Source organism: Rutidosis leptorrhynchoides, unplaced genomic scaffold, assembly GCF_046630445.1.
Source record: "Rutidosis leptorrhynchoides isolate AG116_Rl617_1_P2 unplaced genomic scaffold, CSIRO_AGI_Rlap_v1 contig237, whole genome shotgun sequence".
Taxonomy (NCBI): domain Eukaryota; kingdom Viridiplantae; phylum Streptophyta; class Magnoliopsida; order Asterales; family Asteraceae; genus Rutidosis; species Rutidosis leptorrhynchoides.
The window spans coordinates 41926-65670 of NW_027266485.1; the positions used below are offsets into that span (position 1 = coordinate 41926).

Sequence of the window (23745 nt, forward strand, 5' to 3'; positions counted from 1 at the left end):
AAAAAAACACTCTTATCGTAATATCGTCGAATTCTGATCTCGGTTGGCACACCGCACATGTGGCTACCACACAATCGCTTCTCTTCACTTAATATCCCCTGGATGAAATTGATCTAGTTCTATAAGCATTAGGGATGATTTAGACGAATTAAAACATTAAGGATGAAAGAGCTCAGATGGTGAAACAATAACAAACACACTTAAACACCATTGTGAAAAATTCAGTTTGTTTGTGGTCGACAAAACCTCAGTTGTTAACGCAGAGGCTCGCTATGAATACAAATGGGGATTGAAGCAGCCATAGCCCATAGCTTAAATTTGTTTGATTTCATTCAACATTGAGCGGCGACAACCGCAAAGACTCCTTTTTAAAAAAGCTTTCATTGTAGCAGCCTCTGTGAATGGGTAGATGGAGAGCTGCTGCTTCTCTTCTCTTAAACCAATTATCAAACACCTGCAAACATCGTGTCCTTGATCACTCTAAACCTCTTTATTCATCTCACCCAACAAAACCCGCTTCGTTTTTGCTTAGCTCGAGATGTTTCTCTGCTGTCCCGTCTCGGATTTCGGTTTATGATTCGGATTTGATACCTGGGCCTGTTGATTCGAGTCACGACTATTATGGGTTTGTTGATAGGGACGATGACGAGGCCGTTAAGATTCCCGTTAAAGCATATTTTCTTTCCACTAGGTTAGCCACTTTGCATATTCTTTTTGTTATCTTTATATATGTTTATTCGTTTTGCATTTGATGATAGACGAGAACTTCTCTTGGTTTGTATTTCATGTATCGAATTTGGTTGGCCTGTAGTATTGATGTGCTATAAATGAGTGTTTGATCAATTCTATTTTCTGTGTTTTTTTATGGATGCCTTGATGGTTGCTCCAGTTTTATTTTCTAGCTGTGCTAGACTGATTTGGATAATAATGAAAGCAGAATTTTGCACATAATGAATATGGCGAACTGTGTTGGATAATTGGATTGAGCTGAGACTAATTTCCAGTTTTGAAGTACTTCCTTCTTTTTGCTTATGCACATGCTTTAAGGGTTCGGGCCAGCCTGCCTTACCATTGTTTATTTTTCTGTTTTCTGCTTGATTAATTGGCTTCTCAGATTCGTGCTTTTGACAGTATCGATTTGAAAAGAATGCAAGCCGACAATCTAAGCAATGTGATCCCCCCTTCCTCTCGCTCAACAAATTATGTTGCTCTCAGATATTGCAGTGTCCCTTCAGATAATACTGTAAGAAGGAAAAGAAGCATTTATTTCCTACTTGATTATTAAATTCTTGCCATGCTTAATAACTATTTTCTCAACCACGGGGATTGCTGTTAAATTATTTGACACCCTTAAGAGCTGACATTGCAGTATAACCATAACTCAGAATAACTCGTCTCCTATTTGGTACAAATTTGACCTGGCAGAACATGCAAGTTTCATTCTTTGCTCTATGTTTCTGATTTTTCTCCTATTGTTTAGACTTAAGAGTGTAGTAAAACAGGTTCTCACCTATGTCTTTTATTGTTTTGTAATTTGTATCATCATGGGTTTTTAACCTCTGATTTCTTTAGGTACCCAGCACAAAACAGAAAGTAAGTAGCTACCGTTATGTTGTTGTTTTCCATTACGGATCTGCCGTTCTGTTTAACATTGAAGATCGTGAGGTTGAAACCTACCTAGACATGGTTCGAATGTATTCCTCTGGGTTGCTTCGAGAAGCAAAGAAAGATGGTAACTTTCTTATGAAGAATCCTTTATTTCGTTAAGCTTGGATGATAACGTCAGTTAAACCTAATATATTGGATTCTTTCTGCTCAGCCACTGCATTTAATAGAATTAACCTCTCCAATATACTTTTCAATCATTCCATTATCTAATGTTTTGTATAAGTTTGGTTGAGATCTCTGGGGTGAAGTGTACCACACTTTGCCTCATCTCCATAGGTATTTATTAGTTATTAATTATTATCTCGTTTTCCATGGTACTAGGCATGCGAATAGAAAACTACTTTTGGTCGAACTGCTTGTTTGTCATATACTTTATATTGTCATATTTTTTACTTGCAAGTCTAATATCTGTTTTTCTCATCTTGTTTTTTAGATTATGTGGTAAAAGAGAAACCATTGTTAGATGAAGATATGCAAGGAGGGCCCGACTACATTGTTCTGAAAAATCTAGATACTGATAGCATCCGCATTATTGGGAGTGTCCTCGGCCAAAGTATAGCATTGGATTATTTTGTTTCACAGGTAGATGTCTATGTATAACTCTGATGATATATCTCTATTGTGATTTTGTACGTGTGTGTGTCGTGCTCTGACGCTTTTGTATAATATAACTGCAATTTAACTATGGAAACTTTCTCCCAAGACATTAATCGATTATTTCCATTTGCTAGAAAATTCAAAATAGCCCCATAATTTATAATTTCTTATTTTTGGTCAGGTTGATGGTATGGTGGAAGAATTTGCTGGTATAAACCGTGCTATGGAGAAAACTGGAACTTTCACAATGGATAGGACAAAGCTTCTTCAGCTTGTTGGGAAGGCTAATTCAAATCTTGCTGATGTGATCCTCAAAGTTGGTCTCTTTGACAGGTGATGGCCGTTTGCTGTGTGCTAATATTTATGGTGTAAAAATGTAGCATGGTTATATCTAATCTATTCCTTTTCTCATTGTATAGGTCAGAAATAGCCTGGAGAGAGGCTAGATATGCTCAAATATACGAGTACCTCCGTGAGGAATATGAAGTCACACAACGCTTCGGAAATCTCGACTTCAAACTAAAGTTTGTAGAGGTATATATATTTTATAATGTGATTTGGACCTCTATTTTTTCTGAACTATACATTGCACACATTTCTGAACATCTTATTTTTACTCATTGCAGCATAACATACATTTTCTACAAGAGGTCATCCAAAATAGGCGGTCGGATCTCTTGGAATGGTGCATCATTTTCTTATTAACGGTCGAAAACATTATTTCGATATATGAAATAGTTAGCGAGTCAACTGGAATTTGACTCAAAGATAGGACAGTTTCGAGCTAGGGCAGCTATACAAAAGCGACACAAAATTCATTCCATTTGTTATGTCAAGTTAATGTTATCGTCATGAATCCTAATAATCTGTTTTCCTGAGCAGATACCGACTGCTGGAAGTTTTGTAACATCCATCGACAATAATTTATCAGTTCATCAGTTTTGAAATTGAAATATTAAATGAACTGTATTGCATCTCTTATTAAATGAAAAGCAGCTTCTTAGAATGTTTATTTTCCAATCTTGCAAACAAACTACTGATAGTATTGGATGGTGACGTATATACACAGCAATACAGGAGAAACAAACCTCTCAAAGTCATGTTTAGAATCATATTTACACATAAAAGCCAAGTATGGAAAAATTGCACCAAGTAGTTTGAACAAAATTATTACTTTTGCTGCATAAGCATCTCCACAACCTGACTCATTGTCGGTCTGGCATCTTTATCTTCCTCTACACATCTTAAGGCCACTCTAATCATGACTTCCATCTTTTTCAGGTCAATAGGCCCTCTAATTCTAGGATCAATGATATCTTCGATCCACGAATCCGGCATCGTTTCACCATCTTTCATCTTCTGCCTCACCCACATATCTAATCTTTTGTTATTGTTCTCTCCTACCTGACCATTGCTGGTGGCCCGGCTACCAGTCGGGTTATGCCCGGTAACCATCTCCAACACCACAACACCATAGCTAAACACATCCACTTTCGACGTTATTGGAAGATTAAAAACCCACTCCGGCGCCATGTAGCCTCTTGTCCCTCTCATTCTCGAGAGCACACGTCGTCACCGCCGCCACCACGGTTAAGTAGTTTGCTAAGGCCAAAATCAGCCACCTTCGGTTGGTAGTTGGATCCTAACAGAATATTTTGAGGCTTCACGTCGCAATGTAGGACCCACTCCAGCATTCTTCGTGTAAATAAGCCAATCCTTGCGCAGTTCCTAAGGCGATATCAAATCTTTTCTCTGCATTGAGTGTGTTGGAAGAAAGATTCATCCCCAATGATCCGTGTTCCATGTACTCGTAAACTAATAATCTGTGTTTTCCTTCTGCACAATATCCCCACATTTCTATCAAATTCATATGGTTAAGATTTCCTATGGTTTTTACTTCTGCTAGAAACTCGGCTTCTCCCTGGTTTGTGCCAATATTCAGTTGCTTGATTGTGGCGACTCGTTTGTCAGATAAAATGCCTTTATATACAATGCCACCACCTCCTCTACCAATCTCTTCACTGAAACCACGTGTCGCCCTTTCAGCTCCGCGTAACTGAACTTCTGAAACTTAGATGCAATAAGTAGGCATCCTTGCGTGCTTTGATCTTTGTCGGCTCTGAATAAGCAGCACCATACCAAGAAAATGCAGGTCAGCTGTACACTTCCCAGTGCAATGGCAAACCAAAGAAGAAACTTTATTACCACGCGTACGTCTGACCAACTTTGTGTTTTCACTGGAACAATTTAATCTTGGTGGTTTCTGGGGCTCAAATTCAGATGACAGATATTGTGCTGGCAATTTAACATACATGTCCCCATCAACGCTCAGAGCATAGTATCCGTTGAGCAATATATTCTTAAAGTAACAGATAAAGAAAGGAATATGCGTATCCTTTTGAGAAACAGCTATTAGTCTAAAGCCTTTGCACTGACACCACTCCTTGCATAAATCTTTACAGTCTTGAAAACTTAAATTCCAACGGAACTCCATATCAAACCCATAGAAATCAACATGAGAGAGATGAAGGAAGCCAACTGCAAAGTCACTATTATTTTCACAAGGAATTTCAATCTTTGGAACACAGCCGGCAGTTAAATCTTGATCATCTGCAAATTTGTACCCAGGCAAGCACGTGCAAGTCTTGCCGATATCAGAAATGTAAGAACATAAACTATTCGGTCCACAAGATCGACGAATTGCGCAAGTTTGTGGAACAGCTAGCCATGAAACCACCCAATTTCCTTTCTCTAGACTGTAAACTCGAAGGTTGCCATCATAATCAAGAGACAATCTTCTCAGAATTTTACTACCAGCATCTGTAGCATAGAATTCTAGAAAATCCGACGAAGTGAAATGACCAGAAGAATCCATAACCATATTTCTAGTGAAGTTGTTCTTGCTCCTACCACTATCCACAAGCTCTTGTTCAGGCCAATAGGGACTAGAAAACTCAGGACCATCATACAAAAGGCGAAGAACGTTATCATTGTCAAAAGCAAGCTTATAATAGCCTTTTGAATGATCAGTCCCACTTTTCGAAGATATCAAACTAGTGTTTCTTCCAAGTGGTTGATTTGGCAATAAAGTATCAGTAGGCGAATCAAAACTTTGCCACACAATCTCAGTACTGTTCGAAAAAAGAGCTAAATTCCCAGAATTACGAAGCTGCAACCTAAAGATGGAGTTTGAAATTGAAGTTGTTGTGGAATCCTCGGCAGAATGAAGGGTTACCTGATTCTGGGGGCTATCGCCGTCGATGAGAATCAGGGTTCCGCGTTGGAGAAGAGAAAGTTTCGAGCTTTTTCCGTTAATGGGTTCGTCTCTGTTTGCCATCCAGACGACGGTAGACTCTCCGGCGGATGAGACCCAAATGGCGAGACACACGGCGTTGAGCCCGACTGAGTAAAACCCAGCTGAAAAAACACCATTTTTGGAAACCAAAATGTCCCCTGATTTGTCAACTGATAATGACGAGCCGACAGAAAGTGTGTCGGTAGCTGATGAACAGATTTGAATCCATGAAAGAATCAGAAGAAGCAAAACCCAGAAATCCATGGCTAAAATGGAGTCATTCCATGTAACAACCTTTGATTTATTCAGTTTTTCTTTGTTTTTGACTCTTGATTTATCCAGTGTTTTAGACTTGTACCTTACCTATAGCTTTTGTTAATCCAAAGTTTGGAATTTTGTGGGGGGAAATTGTCAAAACCTGGGGAAAGTGACGATTTTCTGTACAAGTATTGAATTTTCGTACTACTGTACCTCCACCGTGCCAAATCGCTTTTACTGTAGAGTAAAAACGACCGTTAGAGACGGATGGATTATATAGTTTGGTAGGTAGGTAAAAGTTCGAAAACCAGTTGACGAGGTGTGAAAACCGTGAGTGGATTGAATTCACAAAACTCATTTGACAAAACTATAGTGTTGTCATTTTCAAAATCTGAGTATGAAATTTCAATCAGTGTGATGAAGGCTTTTTGACAAAAGGGATTTTAGCAATAATTAAGAATAACAACCAAATAATTACGTATAAAGTTCAAATATGCTGTCCACATGCAGTTATGCTAAACCAAAGGGGGCTCTTTCATACTTGAAGTGGTGCTCAAGATTTTGTCATGTTAGGTATTTGAATAATAGTCTTGGTCTTTCATAATGAGTCAACTACATTAATTAATATAATTTTTTTTTAAATGTTCCCAATACTCAATTGGAGAAATATTTGAATTTTGAGGGGGATATGGAGTATAAGATTGAAGCGGAAAGTTCCAATGTTAATTGGTAGTCTTGGTCCTTGGCCGGTTTCCCAAAGCACACTTCCGATAGACAAGCACGTACACCGTCCCTAGTGAGACCACTTGGATAAGCTATCATGGGCAACGCCTTGTCGGAGGAACAAACAATAGTATCATTATAGCACGATTTGAATTCATCAGCTCAATAGTGGCAGAAGTAAAACAACGAGCGGAAGTATCAATGTTGGGTGTTTTGGAAAGTCGATAATGTTATTTACCCATTAGAGCATCTTGAGTGATGCTCTCAATTTTTCCACATCATAATTATTAATTATGAGATCAAATATACAATTGAATAAAAAATATACATGATATATGTATCCCTATTTTCTCTTTAGATCTCTCCTTCAAGGGACTTGTGGAGCGAATTTCAACTTTAATTTTTTCAATTTTTAACCAATAAAAGAAAGGGTAGTGGTATACAAATTCTAATCAGTGCAACATTGCACCCGATAAACATTTAATGATTTCTACTAATAGGGAAAAATCGTAAATATTTATGAAAAATAAAAAGTTTTAACCCAATTTTTGGAAAAAATATATATCATGATTAGTTAAATATGGATAAAATTTCAATTAAATATATAATTTTTCATTCATACTTACGATCTTTCCATAATAATGTGTTTTATTAAATGCTTATTGGATGCAATATTGCACTGGTTAGAAAAACCGATAAACTATTATAGTTGTATACGTAAAAGATTTGAATCATAAAATGGATGATATGGTCCCAAATTTTAGAGATCCTAATGTTTTCCTATTTATGTCTACGTGTAGTTTAAGTGTCATAAATCGGGACCTCAATGTAGGACTATCGTTCACTAGAATGGATGAGTTACAATGTCGATTGAGATTCCCAGTCAATTTGCAAATCCCAGCAAAATCGAAAAACCCAGAAAAGACACAAACTTTCTCAGTAAAAACAGAGTTAATCACTCAGCCTATCTAATCTATCCTATTTTTGGTGAGAAGATTCAACACTTGACAATCACAATTAGGAGCAATTCCTAGTGCTTTCATCTAGAATTAAATCGAGAGAGAGGAAAAAAGAGAAGAAAGCAATCAAATAAAGAGAACACAGTTTTGAATGAAAAAGTTTCTTCCTTTGCTTTCATTAATTTTTTGTGGCTGCATACAATTGCTTTTATACTAGAACCATACACGAAACCCTATCTACTTTTGTCCTAACATGCCAGCAGCAGCCGGCGATTTTTGGTTTAACAAGAGCACCAACGGCTCGGAATTGAAAAAGCAAAAAGCAACTTTTTCTTGTCACATGCCGACAAGAGTAACAACTAGTTAACTCAAGTAAAAATTGCTAAGTAAATCCCACTAATACTGTAATTTATTCTTTTGCATAATCTTCCTTTTGGACTGAGATGAAATACTCGCCTTGCATCGAGCTTTGTCTAGAATAATGCTCTGTTTCAACTCACTTGTCGAACACTCTTGTATGCTATGGTTTACTTGCTTTCCAAGTTAGATGTGCTTCAATTTGTTTCACTCCATTTCTTGTAAGCAGCATTGCAAAGGAACTTCATTCATAGTCTTCTGAATATTCTCACAAAATAAGACACGTCTATGTAAGCTTTCACCGTTATTAGTGATAAGCTCGTTTACACAGTCAAATGAACAAGCCAAAAGTCGACTGTTTCATTCGACTTTTGACCCTAAAACAATTACTCTAACCTAGCTAAGACTCAACATAACTCCAATTTATTCAATAAGATCATATAACGATAATGCCCAAATCTAACTGTTAAACGATGAACCCTAGGAAAGAGAAAGTTTAATTTATTCTAATTAACTAGCTAATATAGGAAGCTTTATCAGTTGTGAACAAAAGCCCTTTAACTTTATGCTCTGCCAATTTGTCATTTTCGATCCACACGCAATTCAAACATCGATAAACCCTAGATGACAGAGAAAGAGAAACTGTACCAACTCATTAGTCGATATTGAGTTCATCAGGAATTTCGATCAAAAGCCCTCTAGATTCATGCTCCGCCAACTCGTTATCATCGATCAATTTGTTTTGTGAGCATTGAACATCTTCCTTCACTTTCAGAACTCTAATTTGGTCAACTCGAGTGTTTGACTCATTGAATCGATCAATTGGACCGGTTTTCCTCGAGTTGATTTCGGCTTTCCTACAATAGGTAAAATCGAACCAACTTTTTCCGTCAATTGCATTTGATAATCCCATGGGACATTTGATTACATCGAGACTTTCGTCATCGTTGTTAATCTTTCCGTCAATTTCATGTATTTCACAGTTGAAATGAGTTTTGGTTTTAACATCAACTTATGTCTCAATCGGTTCAATGTTACCATTGAGCTCGGTTCCGTCAATAATATTGATTGAACCAAAGTTTCGTTCAATTGTCAATTGATTTAGTTTCAGTCTGGGATGAATTTTGACACAAGTGCCAACTTCTTTCCTTTCATCGATTAAGTCACCACTACCGGTAATTTCATCAATGTTTTCTTCAATTACTTGGTTAAATCAGAGATGAATTTTGGCACTCCTATCTCTTGGTTCACAAGCTCAACCTTTCAGTTCAATTTATGAACCGAGCCGTCAAATTCATTTGGTTGGTGAGTTTTAAGCTTCTCCAACTTTAAATTTGTTGCAAAAACATCCTCAACAACGAGCGCGAGCTCAGTTCATTCCTTTTTCGTCTTCTGATTTAGTCCCTTTAACTCTTTCTCTGCTAATTTTCCATCCCTCTTCACTTCTCTGCTGTTAGATTATATCTCAACAGCCTGAACTGATTTTCAATCCCTTCTCCACATTTTCAGCTTCTTTCACTTCTAAATAACCTCCCAACTTACTCAAAAATTTTTTTGCCACAACTTCTATTAGTTCTTCCTTCAAATGACATTTCTTCTTCTTGAAATTCTTCTTTCTTACTATAGAAGTCATCAAACTCTTAATAACAGTCATTGTTGCTGGATTGGCAAAACAACCATAGTCAACACTCAAATCGCTTGCGGTGCGGATGCTCTTAATTTCGTGAATCACATATTTGACCAATGAAAAAAAATTGACTGTCAAAATAATAATAATAGTGTAATATAGTAGTAATAATAATTGGGGTTAAAAGATTTGTCTCTCATCGGCGTGTGCGTCTAATAATCAACAGTGGCCCAACTTATGTGTATGTGTGTATGAGTATACCACAAACGACATGGCCCATCAAAGTTACATAACTTGGGCTTTCGTGACAAGCTGTAATGATAATAAGCTTAGTAAGGATGTGCATGTGCTACATTTATTTATTTATTTATTTATGAGAAAACGTATACTTTCGTCTCTCACGTTTCATCTGTAATATTTATTTAGTCCTTCACGTATTTTCACTAGACTAACAAATTTTCACATTTACAAAAATCAGACTAAAATATCCCTTTGCCGTTAACTTCATCTATGTGGCGCTCAGTGGCGCCTACTCGTGCCTAGTCAGCTAACGGACCAATAAAATTGTGACACGTGTCAGCGACATGTCACACATTTTTTGCCATGTCACCAATTTCTGCAAAAAAAATGTTGATTTTTGATGACTTGTCAAAAATTTTGATGAGTCAGATGACATGCACAAATATATTGATCTGTTAGTTGACTAGATGCCACTAGGTATCACATGTGCAAAATTAATAATAGATGATATTTTTGGCCGACTTTTGAAAACGTGAGAAATTTTTAGACTAATAAAAAAACGTGAGGAACAAAAAAAATATTACAAGTAAAAATGATGGACGAAAGCATACGTTTTCTCATTTATTTATTTATTTATTTATTCATGATTATATTATTTTTCTTTCTCGGAATATCATAGGATAGGTCGATAGGATGTGCTACGCTGCTTTATTCTCGTGTTCTTTTGGTAAATTAACCAGTATTTAGGCAAAATAAATACAATTCAGCTAGTATTTAGTTAACCTTTTCCATTTTTGATTTGTTTGAAAATTTAATCATAGAATATATATCTTACTCATTAAAAATTTATCAAAGTTATATATGTTGATGAGTAATAGTAACGTTCATTTTTCAAATTACTGAAGATTTCATTGAAATGTCAATTAATATTAATAATACGTTATATTCTTATAACAATAAACTACTCCGAGTGTAAATAATGTTTAAAATATATATATATGTTTAAAATTACCGAAGGATATGTTCATCACAAAATACTTATAAAGATGCATTGATTTTTCTTACGCCGAGTGAAAAAAATGTTTTTGACCCGACTGTATAAATGGATCGGAGGGGAATAAGCATGAAACATACAAAGTGAGTGGACCACAAGGATATGCACAATCATAATTTAGCAATAATATTGCATAATTGAATCATACGGTCCAATTTATGACAAAATAAAATCTTATGATCGATGTAATAGCTTTAATAAAAGACCCCGTGATTAACTTTTAATGGAGCCCTGTCCATTTTCATTCAACAAAAATTTAGGTCAAACGAATCCGACAATCACTTCTCATTTGAACAAAATAGTATTTTTAATTCGTTGATCCAAGTGTGAAAGTGCTCATGGGAAAAAAATCATATAAATGGAGTAAATTATCGTTTTTTTCCAAAATAATTAAGCAAGATTCGAAACTTCAATCTCGAAAAGAAAGACAGATGCCTTAACTATCAGTGACGGATACAGACTATTTTGGGTAGGGCACCATTTCTATTAAAAAAATCAAAATATATATATATAGATAGATTGATTTAAGATTTGTAAAACAATGGGGTTACGCCAAGAAGATCCACTATCGCCTTACTTGTTTATCTCGTGTGCTGAAGGATTGTCGTATCTTCTCCGGAAGGCAGAAATGGGAGGGCCATATTCATGGGGTAAAAGTGATGTGCCGAGCTCCTTCTATTTCGCATATATTGTTTGCTGATGATAGTCTATTTTTTTTTTCATGCTACCACATCAGATTCTCATGTCGTAAAGAATATATTGAATGATTATGAAAGAGCGTCGGGACAAACAGTTAACTATAGGAAATTTGGAACTTTTTTTAGTTCTAATGTGGAAGACGAGAGTGCGGCTACCATCAAAGATATATTGGGAGTGAATATTCCACTGGACCATGGCAGATATTTCGGATTACCTTCTCTGATCGGAAAGAATAAGAAGCAAATTTTTTCTTTCCTAAAAGAGCGATTGCAGGCACGTCTTGAAAATTGGAAATCTCGAATTTTGTCAAGATCTGGAAAGGAAATACTTCTTAAAACGGTGGCGCATGCTTTACCAAATTATTGCATGAATGAATGTTTTCCTTATATTAGGTACTTGTGATGCTCTACAGAAGATGATGAACTCATTTTGGTGGGGTACAAAATCTAATGGATCTCTAAAAATTCATTGGTATTCTTGGGAGCATTTATGTGGACCGAAAGACTGTGGAGGCTTGGGTTTTCGGTTACTCCATTTATTTAACCTGGCTATGCTTGCTAAGTAAGGATGAAATCTTATTGATAATTCATCCTCTCATCCGGCTCAGATTCTCAAAGCTAAATATTATCCTAGGAGTGGATTCCTAGATGCATATGAAGGATATAATCTTAGTGTTATTTGGAAGAGCATATTGCAAAGTAGAGACGTGCTAGAAAGGGGAACTCGGTGGAGAATCGGTAACGGTGCTTCTGTTTCAGTTTGGAATGATCCCTGGATACCAGATGATGGAGATTATTATGTGCACCCGCCTATGATGAAGAGGATGGAGGACTTGCAAGTTAAAGATCTCATAAATGAAGATGCCACAACTTGGGATGCCACAATGATAAGAGGAAATTTTTGTGATATTGATGCCAACAGAATACTAAGAATACATCTCCCAAGAGTTAATTGCCAGGATCGGTTAGTGAGGACAGAAACGATGAATGGCTATTATTCGGTGAAAACTGGCTATCGATTAGCTGTCCAATATATAGGCCCATCACTAGCTATAGAAGAAAGTATGATGTGGAGACAAATATGGAGGATGCATATACCTCCAAAGTACAGAGAATTCTTATGGAGAGCCTGTAAGGAATTTTGCCAACACGAGATTCATTGTTGCAACGAGGAATGGTAGTACCAGAAAATTGTGTATCTTGTATAGAAAGGGAGACGATTTTGCATGCTTTGTTATTTTGCAGGAACGCATCACAATGCTGGGAGACATATGGCCATGTACTAGAAGGAGACGGGCTGCCAGACATATTAAAGAATTTACTACAGGGACCTCAATCAAAATTGGAGGAAGCTTGTTCGATCATGTGGCACATCTGAAAGCGCGAAACCTTTGGTATCGTGAGCGGAAAAGATTGCCACATACAGTTGTGGTAAATAACGCGATGAGAGACCTACAAGATTGGCAGAGAGCTCAGGCTAAACCTCGACAAGATAATCGGAGAAGCATACTGGTGAACAGAGATCAGGAAAGTAGATGGCGTAAACCACCAACAAAAATCCTTAAATGTAACTTTGATGGGTCAATACATGAAATCAATGAAAGATCAAGCTACGGGGCAGTTGTCAGAGATGACCAAGGACGATTGCAAGGAGGACTTTCTGGATACCTTGATGTGCTTCTTTCTTCGATATTCACAGAAGTTTATGCTTTTAGAGAGACTATGAGATGGCTTCTTCTATAAGGATACATTTCAGACATTAGAAACGGACTGACAGAACCTTGTTAATGTATTCCATAAGATTGACAGTGGAATTAATGAAATAGGCATGTTGATATCAGAATGCAAGATGATGGCTTTGCAATTTGCATCTTTTTCGTTAAGATGGATCCGAAGACAAACAAATATGGTAGCTCACAATTTAGCACGGGTTACAGTATTATATTATATTATATAATAATAACAATAGCTGGATGACTTACCAGCAACAATTATAACAATAGCTTTATTTGATGTACAAGTTCCTAATTTGGAATAAATAATACAGCAGCTTTCAAAAAAAAAAGTTTGTAAAACAATTTAATAAAATATAAGATAATATATGTTTTAATGATTTGGTTGATTAAGTTGTTGAGTATGAGACTTTTATCTTAAATTTCTAGCCTGATTTAAAATATATAATTAAGATTAAAAAAATATAAACCTTAACAAACAATCAAACCTCTTCAAAGTAATATGAATTTATTTCTCCTTAAAAAATATTTGTTAAAGATCATTAACGATTTTATCATGTCAATTTTAGTGAATTTCGATAGATTTACGCTATGTACAATCTAAAAATTCATGGTGTAACAATAATTTTTTACTATCATATATTTGATAGATTTATGCCATGTACAATCTAAAAATTCGTGATATAATAATAATTTTTGATTATCATATTACGTAAAAATATGTTTGATTTAACTATATGCAACTAAATATACTACACTTAATTTTAATGTTCTCTTGATGGTCCTAACTTTCGAAGTCTAGATTTATCGTTATTTTCGGTATTATCCAATATTCAATCATGCGTCCGTTCCTGTTAACTATTCGATTATATCGTGGTTGGCGGAGAAAATTATTGTTGGATGAACTCTACCACTTGTTATAATTAGATTTGAATTACCAAGTTGGTAAAAGTATTTTTTTTTAATTCTTTTTTATAAATTTCTAATATAATCTATCCACCCAAAGTCCGTTCCCCAAGAGTCGAATACATGACCTCTCGTAGAAGACAAAACGTCTTAATCATTGGGTCACGCCTCGATAAAATTTTTTTAATATTAGAGTTGGTAAAACTAAATATATCTTGAGAAAAGCAGGAAAAATAGTAAATATGAATATAAATATAAATAGAATTTATTAATTGAAACCATATTATATAATAATACTACAATAAGACTACAAATCATATATTCTATAATAATAATAGAAGTTTTCAAAATGGAGTTGAATTAATGACCTCCGATTTCCTCTAATCACTGATCTCGTTCACACAAGTAAAAATTCTTTCTGGGAATTTATTGTGAAGGAGACAAGACGGACGGGAAAAAACCTTTCTCGAGATAGCCGGGGGAAAGTGAAATAACCGAATTTTCAGATCGTTGAGAGTCGTGAGAGAGTCAGAAATAAATGATGAAGGCGATCGATGTCAATTTAAATTTACTGTTGGGGCTAGGGGACCATGATAAGAAGTAGCAAGGGCAAATTGGTCAGATAATTCGTCCTGATTAAACAACAGAAATGGAAAAGGGCTTTCTTGTAATTAAGTGGAAAAGTGAGGCTTGAACTTTTAGCGAGGCAACGTGTACTCTATTTATTTTGAGAAACCCAAGATTCGTGGATGTAGTTCGACATGGGGATTTGAGAGAGAGAGAAAAATTTTGTTTTGAAAAGAATTTCGCCGCAACTCTTGTGTTACGTTGTTTGTACGGTCAACCTGATATTTACAAACTCTGCCATTCCTCTCGTTTTAATCCTTCGTATACTCCGTAGCTACGTTTCATAATATTATGTGGCCCTGTAATAAAATTTAATTTTATACACGTTACGTGTTTTTTTTCTGATAATACATATTAAGTGTTATGAAGTCAATATAAATTTATTTATATTATAATATATAATTTATCTAATATTTACGATAACAAATCAGTGGGTCGGTCCGTTAGACGAGAAGTCTGTATCTTTAAAATTAATAATTTAAATATAATATATGATAAATTATATAATAATTATTTGTATTAAACGTATGTCAAATATTATATTGAAAGAGAATTATAATATAGCGGATTTTTATTAGGAATAATAGTTTGATAAAAAGAAATTAAAAAATAATAATATACATTAATTAGAAATATTTTTTTAAATAATATGTCTGTTTGAATTGGAAAAAAGAATATGTGGGAAAAAAAAATATAATGGATTTTAATTAGAAAAAAATGTTTAATAAGAAAGTTAGAAGAAAAAAATATAGTGTATTATAATTTTTTTTAGAATAATTTTTTAAATAATAGATAATAGATAGAAAAAAATTCATATGTCAAATTTAATTCGTTAATAAAAATTTATGAGTCGATATTAATTCGACAATAAAAGATATATACACACACATATATATCTACTAGTGGCAGGTGCTCGCGCTTCGCGCGAGCGTGTGGATTCTATTGTGGTCGACGTCGATTTAATTTGTATACTTCATTTTATTTGGACAAAAGATTGTTTGTTTTCACAACGGGATGGATGAAAAAAGCAATGAAGATGTGGACACCAATATAATAATCTAACTTACAACTAAAAAATAAAGTTGACTATGACTATAGAATGAATAGATAGAAACGCGCATTCCAAATGTTGCTCCCTGCATTTATTTTTTTAATCTATTTTTTATTCTTCAATTATATGATATTATTAAATTAGTATGTAAAGAAATAGCATCTAATACAATGTTTAAAAGTGAGTTACAAGTTAATTACTATGTAGTAAACATAAATTAACATTGAAGCCTGTTATTCTTGTTATACAAAAAGAACTACAAAATGACATACAATATCATAAAATAACAACTCTAGTCCTACCAAGTCTAACATATAGAACTTTTCATCCTTTTTTCATTTCATAGCCAATGAGCCGCCTTCACATTGTTCTGTTTTTCCAAGTTTACAAGCATGTCATAAGTCATACAAATCATTCCTCGTCGATTGGACAACGAAGACCAAAATAAACACCTATACATATAAGAGGATGCACATCTTCAGTTAATACCTCAATGTTCAATTTCTCAATTTGGAGCCAAATATTTCAAGACAGAAATTCATGTCATGAAAAGATAACACAAAGGATGAGAGATGGGATATGTATTATTCCACACATTTACCTCAGAATCGTACTGCCTTGAAAGATTGACAACTGAATCTTTCACTTAGACCAAGTTTATGATCAATTTATTTTCCTCATTCCTTAACTTTTTTATAGCTTTATTCTTAGACACGTCAGTAGCTCTCATGGCCTTGATTCTACCATGTGCAATTCCCAATTCTCTTTTCATTTTCTGTGATCATAAATTCATAATTATAACAAATTAATTGTGAACATTAATTTTAGTACATAAGTTGTTGTTGTCAAACATAATTAAACTTCAAAGGAATATTGTCTAGTTCGATTGGTCAAAGTCAGTTAGACAGTGGTAAATAAATACATGTTGCTTTTTAGATAATACACGCTAATATTAAGATCATTATCATTACTAACTATTTTACCTTTTTTCTTAATCTCATTAGCAAAAACTCTCGTTTCAATTCTTATTCAACAATGGATTTCTTAGGCTATTAAGCCACATATAATAGCAAGTGGAGAAATATAACTATAGACATAACAAATAATAGAGTTTCATACGGAAAGAGTACGAACTTGAATTGAAAACTTGAGCCCACATAATATCATTATCCAAACTCAAATTTAGCCTTAATCGCTATGTTTATAGACTAATATGAGCTCTGGCGTTGTCCCACCCTTCTGGTAAACACGTCGTGATTTAAAATCTATGAGTCTTGAATTTCGGACAACTTGATCCTTGAAATTGTATAAATTGATGGCGATGAACCCGAATCATTGTAGATTGCCATTAATCAGCCAAATTTCTTTTCTTTTCAAGGGAAAAAATAAGAGAAAATTAGGGTTGTTAAGATAATTTGAAATAATAATAATTTAATTAAGTTTGCGTTTAAAATCTAACAGAGTGACGGATTGAAATGAAGAACCCTAATCCCCAAATCAATTTTCGTTGGGGATTTTATTTTAGATAGAAAGTAGAAGGGAAAAAAATAGCTATCCCAAAATCTTCATAAGCTGCATGTAGATAATTTTTCGAGCTATTCATTATAGAAATAATCATTTAAAATGGCAAAGACACCACCATAGAAATAGATCGACTATGAATTATGATTGGATATTAGGAATTAGAGTAATATCATTGCCATGTCCGAAATGAATTTTGTTTTGTTGGCTATTTTAGGAAGAATGGCACAATAAATGGCTACTCACTCTCTACGGTGTTATCCGCGGAACAAAATACTCAAACCTACTATCTAGAGCGTTGTCCACTTGTTGTGGCGAAATGACAAAAATGCCTTTAAAATATGGACGTGCGAGGAGTATTTTGGGAAGAAGCTGACATGTTTTTGTGTATAACAAACAAGTGTCACACATTGAGAGAACACTTTGTATTGGTCTCTTCTTTATAAGCTACAGCGATATATGCCCGTTTGAATTACGATGAATGAGAATAGAATTCGTAGAGAATAGGTTTCTAATTAGAAATAATATTATTATATTAATAAAAAGTATTTGGTAGGATTTTATTAGGAACATTATATTATTTTGTTCCTAATTAGAAAAGGAAAAAATAATATCACTTATTTAAAATTATAAATTGATTTCTAATTAAACTTAAAGTTCTAAAATATATGTGTCAAATTACTATTCATTAATAAAACACCATGTGTCAAATTACTATTCATTAATAAAACACCATGTGTCGGATGTTAATTTGATAATAAAATTTGCAATTACATTTACAATTGAAATAGGTTTAAAATTAAAAGGGCAAAAGTAACCGTTTGGTCCCTGTTTCAAATGTTTTTGAACTGTTTCGTCCCTCCAAACATAAATCGAACAAAATGGTCCCTCAAACGTTAATTTTTGAACTCTTTGGTCCTTTTGCGCTAATGGACGTTATAATTTTTTTAGTTGGCAACACTAACCAATCGAAGCTTGACACGTGTCACTTACGTGTCTACAAATTCCACGTCAGACCGAAAATTGATCCAAAAATCGACCCGAATTAAACCGACCACAGAAAATCAAGCCGATTTAAAAACCGAACCAAACTAATTAAATAATTAATTTTATTATAAAATTAATTCTATCTTAATTATAACCTAGTACCTAACCGTGGCCATGTCTACAATTAGGTGCCTTTTATTACTTTGTTTCCTCTAAATGAAACTCATTTTCATTCAAATCAGTAGTCGTAATCTGAATCGAGTACGTAAATTGAAAAGTCGGATGATGAGGCTGACAAATCGGGTTCAAAAGGTTAGCCATCTAATACATCTGGTATTTGTTGGAATATTATAAAGTTTCACATTGAAAGAAATTTTGGTTTCCAGATTAGGGATGAACTTAAGCAACTTCTAGACGATGATGAAGATATGACTGATCTTTATTTATCACGAAAGTTGAGTTCTGCATCTTCGCCTGACAACGGCTTCATCACTCCTAACTGGTTTAATGGCTCTCCTAGCATAAATTCAAAATTATCGAGAAGGGGCAGCACTAACAATCACTCAAGAGGAGAATGATGTTGAGGAGCTTGAAATGTTACTTGAGGTCTTATAAAATCTTAAACGACGCGAACTCAAATTTTCATATCTATTCTTCAATAAATTGAAACACAATTAGTCGTTAACTTGTGTCTTTTGTAGGTATACTTCATGCAGATTGATGGCATATTGAACAAATTGAGATCCGATCGTTCCAAAACCCATTGTTTCAAACCGAAAATCATATATAAATGATGAGAAAGATGTCTAGAATAACATATATGAAAACGAAGACCGGATCTAAAGGTTTTTAAAATTCAAACCAAACTTTGACCGGATTTTTAGACAAAACGAATCAAGATATTGAAAAATTAACCTTGAAATCGTGATCCTTGCGTCAAAACGAGTCGAACGGTGTAAAGATCGCCGGAATCCGACGATCGTCGTCGCGAACTGGTGTTGGACCGCCGTGGAGGTCGCTGGATTCTGAGATTTTTCCGGCATAGTTGAGAGAGTTCTGAGGATAGAGATGATGATTTAATTGGTTTGGTTTAGTTTTTAAATCGGCTTGGTTTTTTGTGGTCGGTTTAATTCAGCTCGATTTTGGGGTCGATTTTCGTTCTGATGTGGAATTTGTAGACACGTAAGTGACACGTGTCAAGTTTCGATTGGTTAGTGTTGCCAACTAAGCAATTTTTAACGTCCGTTAGCGCAAAAGGACCAAAGAGTTCAAAAATTAACGTTTAAGGGACCATTTGGTTCGATTTATGTTTGGAGGGACGAAACAGTTTAAAAACGTTTGAAACAAGGATCAAATGGTTACTTTTGCCTAATTAAGAGTCTTGCTATTATCTATATAAAATATCATTTATTTAAATAATTTCATTAACATAAAAAAAATTGTAGTCTAAAAATTTATTCTTTATTTTAATTAATTAATTTTTTAATATTTGGAACGTTTATCGGAGAGTATTTTTGTTAGTGCAAGAGGTACTTCTCACCTGAAGAAGAAAAAAAGGCCGGTGACTATTCACTCTTCACAAAGTTTGAATTCTATTTTGGGAATGAAGACATGAAACATTAGAGAGTAGAGATTATATATACTTGCATCAACTTTCTTAACATTGGAGTTTTAATTTGAACTTAGCTCACATCTTGTTTTATAAACTTAACAAAGATCATTATAACTAACCGGTATTTCGAATTTCAACATAATTTCAACATCGTTGTACTGTTGAATCTTTCTTATCATTGTAAAAATTATAGGTGAGACTTGATAATCCGTTAATCCAACAACAGGAGTGATTTGGTCGCATATGAAAAATGACTATTCAATTTGTCAACTATTTATGGTATTTTTCGTCTTTGCCTATCCAGGTTTAAATTCAGTTTGGATTCATTAGGTTCTAGTGGTTGGAGTATTGGATGAAAAAATAAATTTTAAATTTAAGTAGGTGATACTGTGAAATAATTTTAGTGTCCAAGACTTGTGTTCTGCAGCCTAAAACTAGAAGACATAAAAATAAAATAAAAAATGAAATGATTTATTCTAATCTAGATAAAAGTATCGGACAATGAATTTACAAGAATTTTTTAAAAAAATTAAAGAAGATGATAAAAATAATAAATTTATTATCGGTTTTTCTAATAGGTTCAACTTTGTATCTTTTAAGAGTCAAACAATTTATTAAAGTTAATCCACCTCTAACCATACTAGTTAATTTAAATAATTAATTTTATTAATAAAATCCCTCCTCTTTAATTATATTATTTCATTCCTTCTTAAATTAATAGATGGATAATATTCTCTCCCAAATTTTTAGCATTCCCACCAAATTAATCATTTTCCCTCCCTAATTTTAAAACAAAATTAACACGTCTGAAGAATTTCTTGTAAGGAAAAAATCATTTTTCCTTACGATGAGCAAGCTCTTTTTCTTTTTTTTAGCAATCCTAAATCAATCAGCTCTCACAAACTGCAACATGGACTTCAATAATGATTCAAATTCAAAGAAGGAAGAGCACGATGATGATGGAATAATCAATCCAATTTTTTTTTTTTAATTTTAGATGTGTTTTTCTAACTTTTATCATAATTTCGTTTTGAATTTGTGTTAAGTCAGCCTCATAATTGTTGAGCCACAAATTGATATGAATTCGTCAAATTGGATCGATTTTTTTTATGAAGAACATAATTTTTTGTTTTAAACCGATTTTGCTTTAGAAACCGATGATTTTGTGGCTGATAAAAATAGTACTAATTGTTTGCAAGTTTTTTAATAGGATAACCTGACTAGTTGTTCAACCACTGATGTATTCATCCATCTGTCAAGAGAAATTGATTACGTGTTCCATAAACATTTGAGTAAGAGTACCAAAAAATATAGTAAAAATCAAGGGAAATTGAACTTTTCGTGAGAGCTGATTAATTTGGGATTGTTAAAAAAAAAAAAAAGAGTTTCTGCTCATCATAAGAAAATTGATTTTTTTTCTTAGAAGAAATTTTTCAGAGGTGTTAATTGTTTTAGAATTAGGGAGGGAAGATGATTAATTTGGTGGGAATGTTAAAAATCTGGAAAGAAATATTATCTATTAATTTAAAAAGGAATGAAATGATGTAATTAGGATGGTGAGATTTTATTAATAAAATTAATTATCTAAATTAATTAGTATGATTAGAGATAGATTAATTTTAACAAATTATTTTCATATTAAGACACTTAAAGAGTATAAGGTTGCACCCTATAAAAAAATCCATTTATTACATGCAACATGACACATCGAAATTCCAACTTGTCATAATGAAAGAAACCACCTTTAACTCGAGCTCTAATAACGTTCACATGATAAGAGGGGTAAAAAAGGAATTTACTAAAAGTCTATTTTATTAGTATTATTAAAAAGAATAATTAAGACTTGAAAGATTTTTTGTAATATTAATTAATAACGCTTGCTTGACTCGCAACCGGAATCGACGACCATTGCGATCCTCTTAAATTCATCACGTACGTCACTCTAGTCCCAAATTAGATTGCCTCCCGTACATGTAAAATCTTTATATATAATATAGAATATTTTTTAATTTATTTCAATTGTAAATTTAATTGTAAATTTTATCGTTAAATCAACATCCGACACATGATATTTTATTAACGAATGGTAATTTGATACATGTATTTAAGAAATTTGAGTTTAATTAGGAATCAAATTATAATTTTAAATCAATGATATTATTTTTTTCCAATTTTAATTAGGAAATCAAAACACAATAAAAACATAATGATTCTTAATAAAATTTTACTAATTATTTTTTCTTAAAATAATAATTTTATTTCTAATCAATTTCCTATCTATTATTTTAAAAATTATTCCTAATGAAATTCATATTCTTTTTCCTATTTCTCATTAAAACGGATATATCTTCTTTTTTCCTATTCGAGCGGGCATATTATTAAAGCAATTATGCCTAATTAAATTACAATATATATTATTTTTTTTCTTTTTTTTTCATTAAATTATTATTCCTCATAAAAATCCATTATATATATTTTTTTCAATTCTGAATTAAAACGAGCAAATATTATTTTTCAAACAATAGAAACAACTAAATTGATTAGATGCAATTATGAATTTTATTATGAAATCAAATTTTTGTATATAACTTTTACCTTTTGTTATGTTTATTATTTTTTAAAATAAAATAAATTTAAATTTAATAAGATGGTAGATTTGAAATCAAATCAAAATAATTATAACAAATCAAATCAAAATAATAACATATAGATTTAATAATATTTAATAGAAATAATTATTATATAATTTTTTATAGGATATATATTTAAATTATTAACTTTTAAAAGTAGATACTTTCCGTCCAACGGATAGACCACTTACTAATTAAATATAAAATATAATATATATATATGAGTAAGTTAAATACAAAACATAATATATATATATATATATACTCCAAATTTTAGGGTAGGTTGAAAATTGATAGTATATACTACTACTATTACCTATTTTATCAATTTTGTGGGTATTATAATTTATAAATTTATGAGCTCCATAAGAGTCTCATACCAAAAATTTATGCTATTACGAGCATGGAATTGTTTAGAAGTGGGGCATTTTCCGTCATTAAAGAAATGCCTCAAAATGGAAATTCATACATGTTATTTAGGTAATATATTAGCATACGAATGATTTATATATAATGCTAAAATATGTAGTATATCTGACAAATAAAAAAACGTTTGTCAAAATAATTTCTCGTAATAAATTATAGAGATGTAGGTCTGTGTCAATTTATAGGTCGATCTTTTACACGTCATCTTGCTCTCGAACATTAATATTGTAAATTTTTTGGAGATTGATAGATATTTTTATTCCAAACATTTTTTTTATGTATAATACAAATCTATCCACCTAAAATTTGTTTTTCCAAAAATCGAAAGAAAAAACGTTTTAACCATTACGTTACGTCGTCGTCGGTAATATATTGATGCCGACCTTTAGTTTTAAATAGTTCTAATATGTGTATATATATGTTTGATTTTTTTTTTTTTTTAATAATTGACGGCATGTGGTCGATATGGTGGAATCCAACTCGACTCGTAACCTTAACTTAAATAAATTCTTGAGAAACAATTTAAGCCAAGCAAGAGTCGCCGAATAAAATCAGATACTACCAACTTGAGAAGTAACTGAAAATTTAAAAGAATCAAATGAAATGAAATAGTCAATTGCTTTCACCTTTGCGTTTATGCTAAATATTGAATTGATGCCTTTCAGTATCACTTTACAGGTTTTCTTTTTAAAATCACAATTGGATATATATATATATATATTCTTTTTCTTTCGAAATTAAGACCACAGTTGGAGATGATACTAATATAATTTGAG

At 33.0% G+C, this 23745-nt stretch overlaps 3 protein-coding genes and 1 pseudogene across 3 annotated transcripts; 3 read left to right on the forward strand and 1 right to left on the reverse strand.

Moving 5' to 3' along the window:
- Positions 1-401: 401 nt before the first annotated feature.
- On the forward strand, positions 402-3026 carry LOC139882145 (protein RETARDED ROOT GROWTH, mitochondrial). The gene is made up of 7 exons (XM_071866513.1): positions 402-691; positions 1132-1243; positions 1573-1732; positions 2102-2250; positions 2447-2598; positions 2685-2799; positions 2892-3026. Exons 1-7 carry the CDS (start codon positions 402-404, stop codon positions 3024-3026), a joined length of 1113 nt encoding a protein of 370 aa, XP_071722614.1.
- Positions 3027-3435: 409 nt separating this feature from the next.
- Positions 3436-5824, reverse strand: LOC139882152 (putative receptor protein kinase ZmPK1; annotated as a pseudogene).
- Positions 5825-11319: 5495 nt separating this feature from the next.
- LOC139882153 (uncharacterized) lies at positions 11320-12657 on the forward strand. Its single transcript, XM_071866520.1, has 3 exons — positions 11320-11428; positions 11515-11750; positions 12085-12657. The coding sequence occupies exons 1-3, from the start codon at positions 11320-11322 to the stop codon at positions 12655-12657; spliced, it is 918 nt and encodes a 305-aa protein (XP_071722621.1).
- Positions 12658-12733: 76 nt separating this feature from the next.
- LOC139882154 (uncharacterized) lies at positions 12734-13219 on the forward strand. Its single transcript, XM_071866521.1, has one exon. The coding sequence runs from the start codon at positions 12734-12736 to the stop codon at positions 13217-13219; it is 486 nt and encodes a 161-aa protein (XP_071722622.1).
- Positions 13220-23745: the final 10526 nt, after the last annotated feature.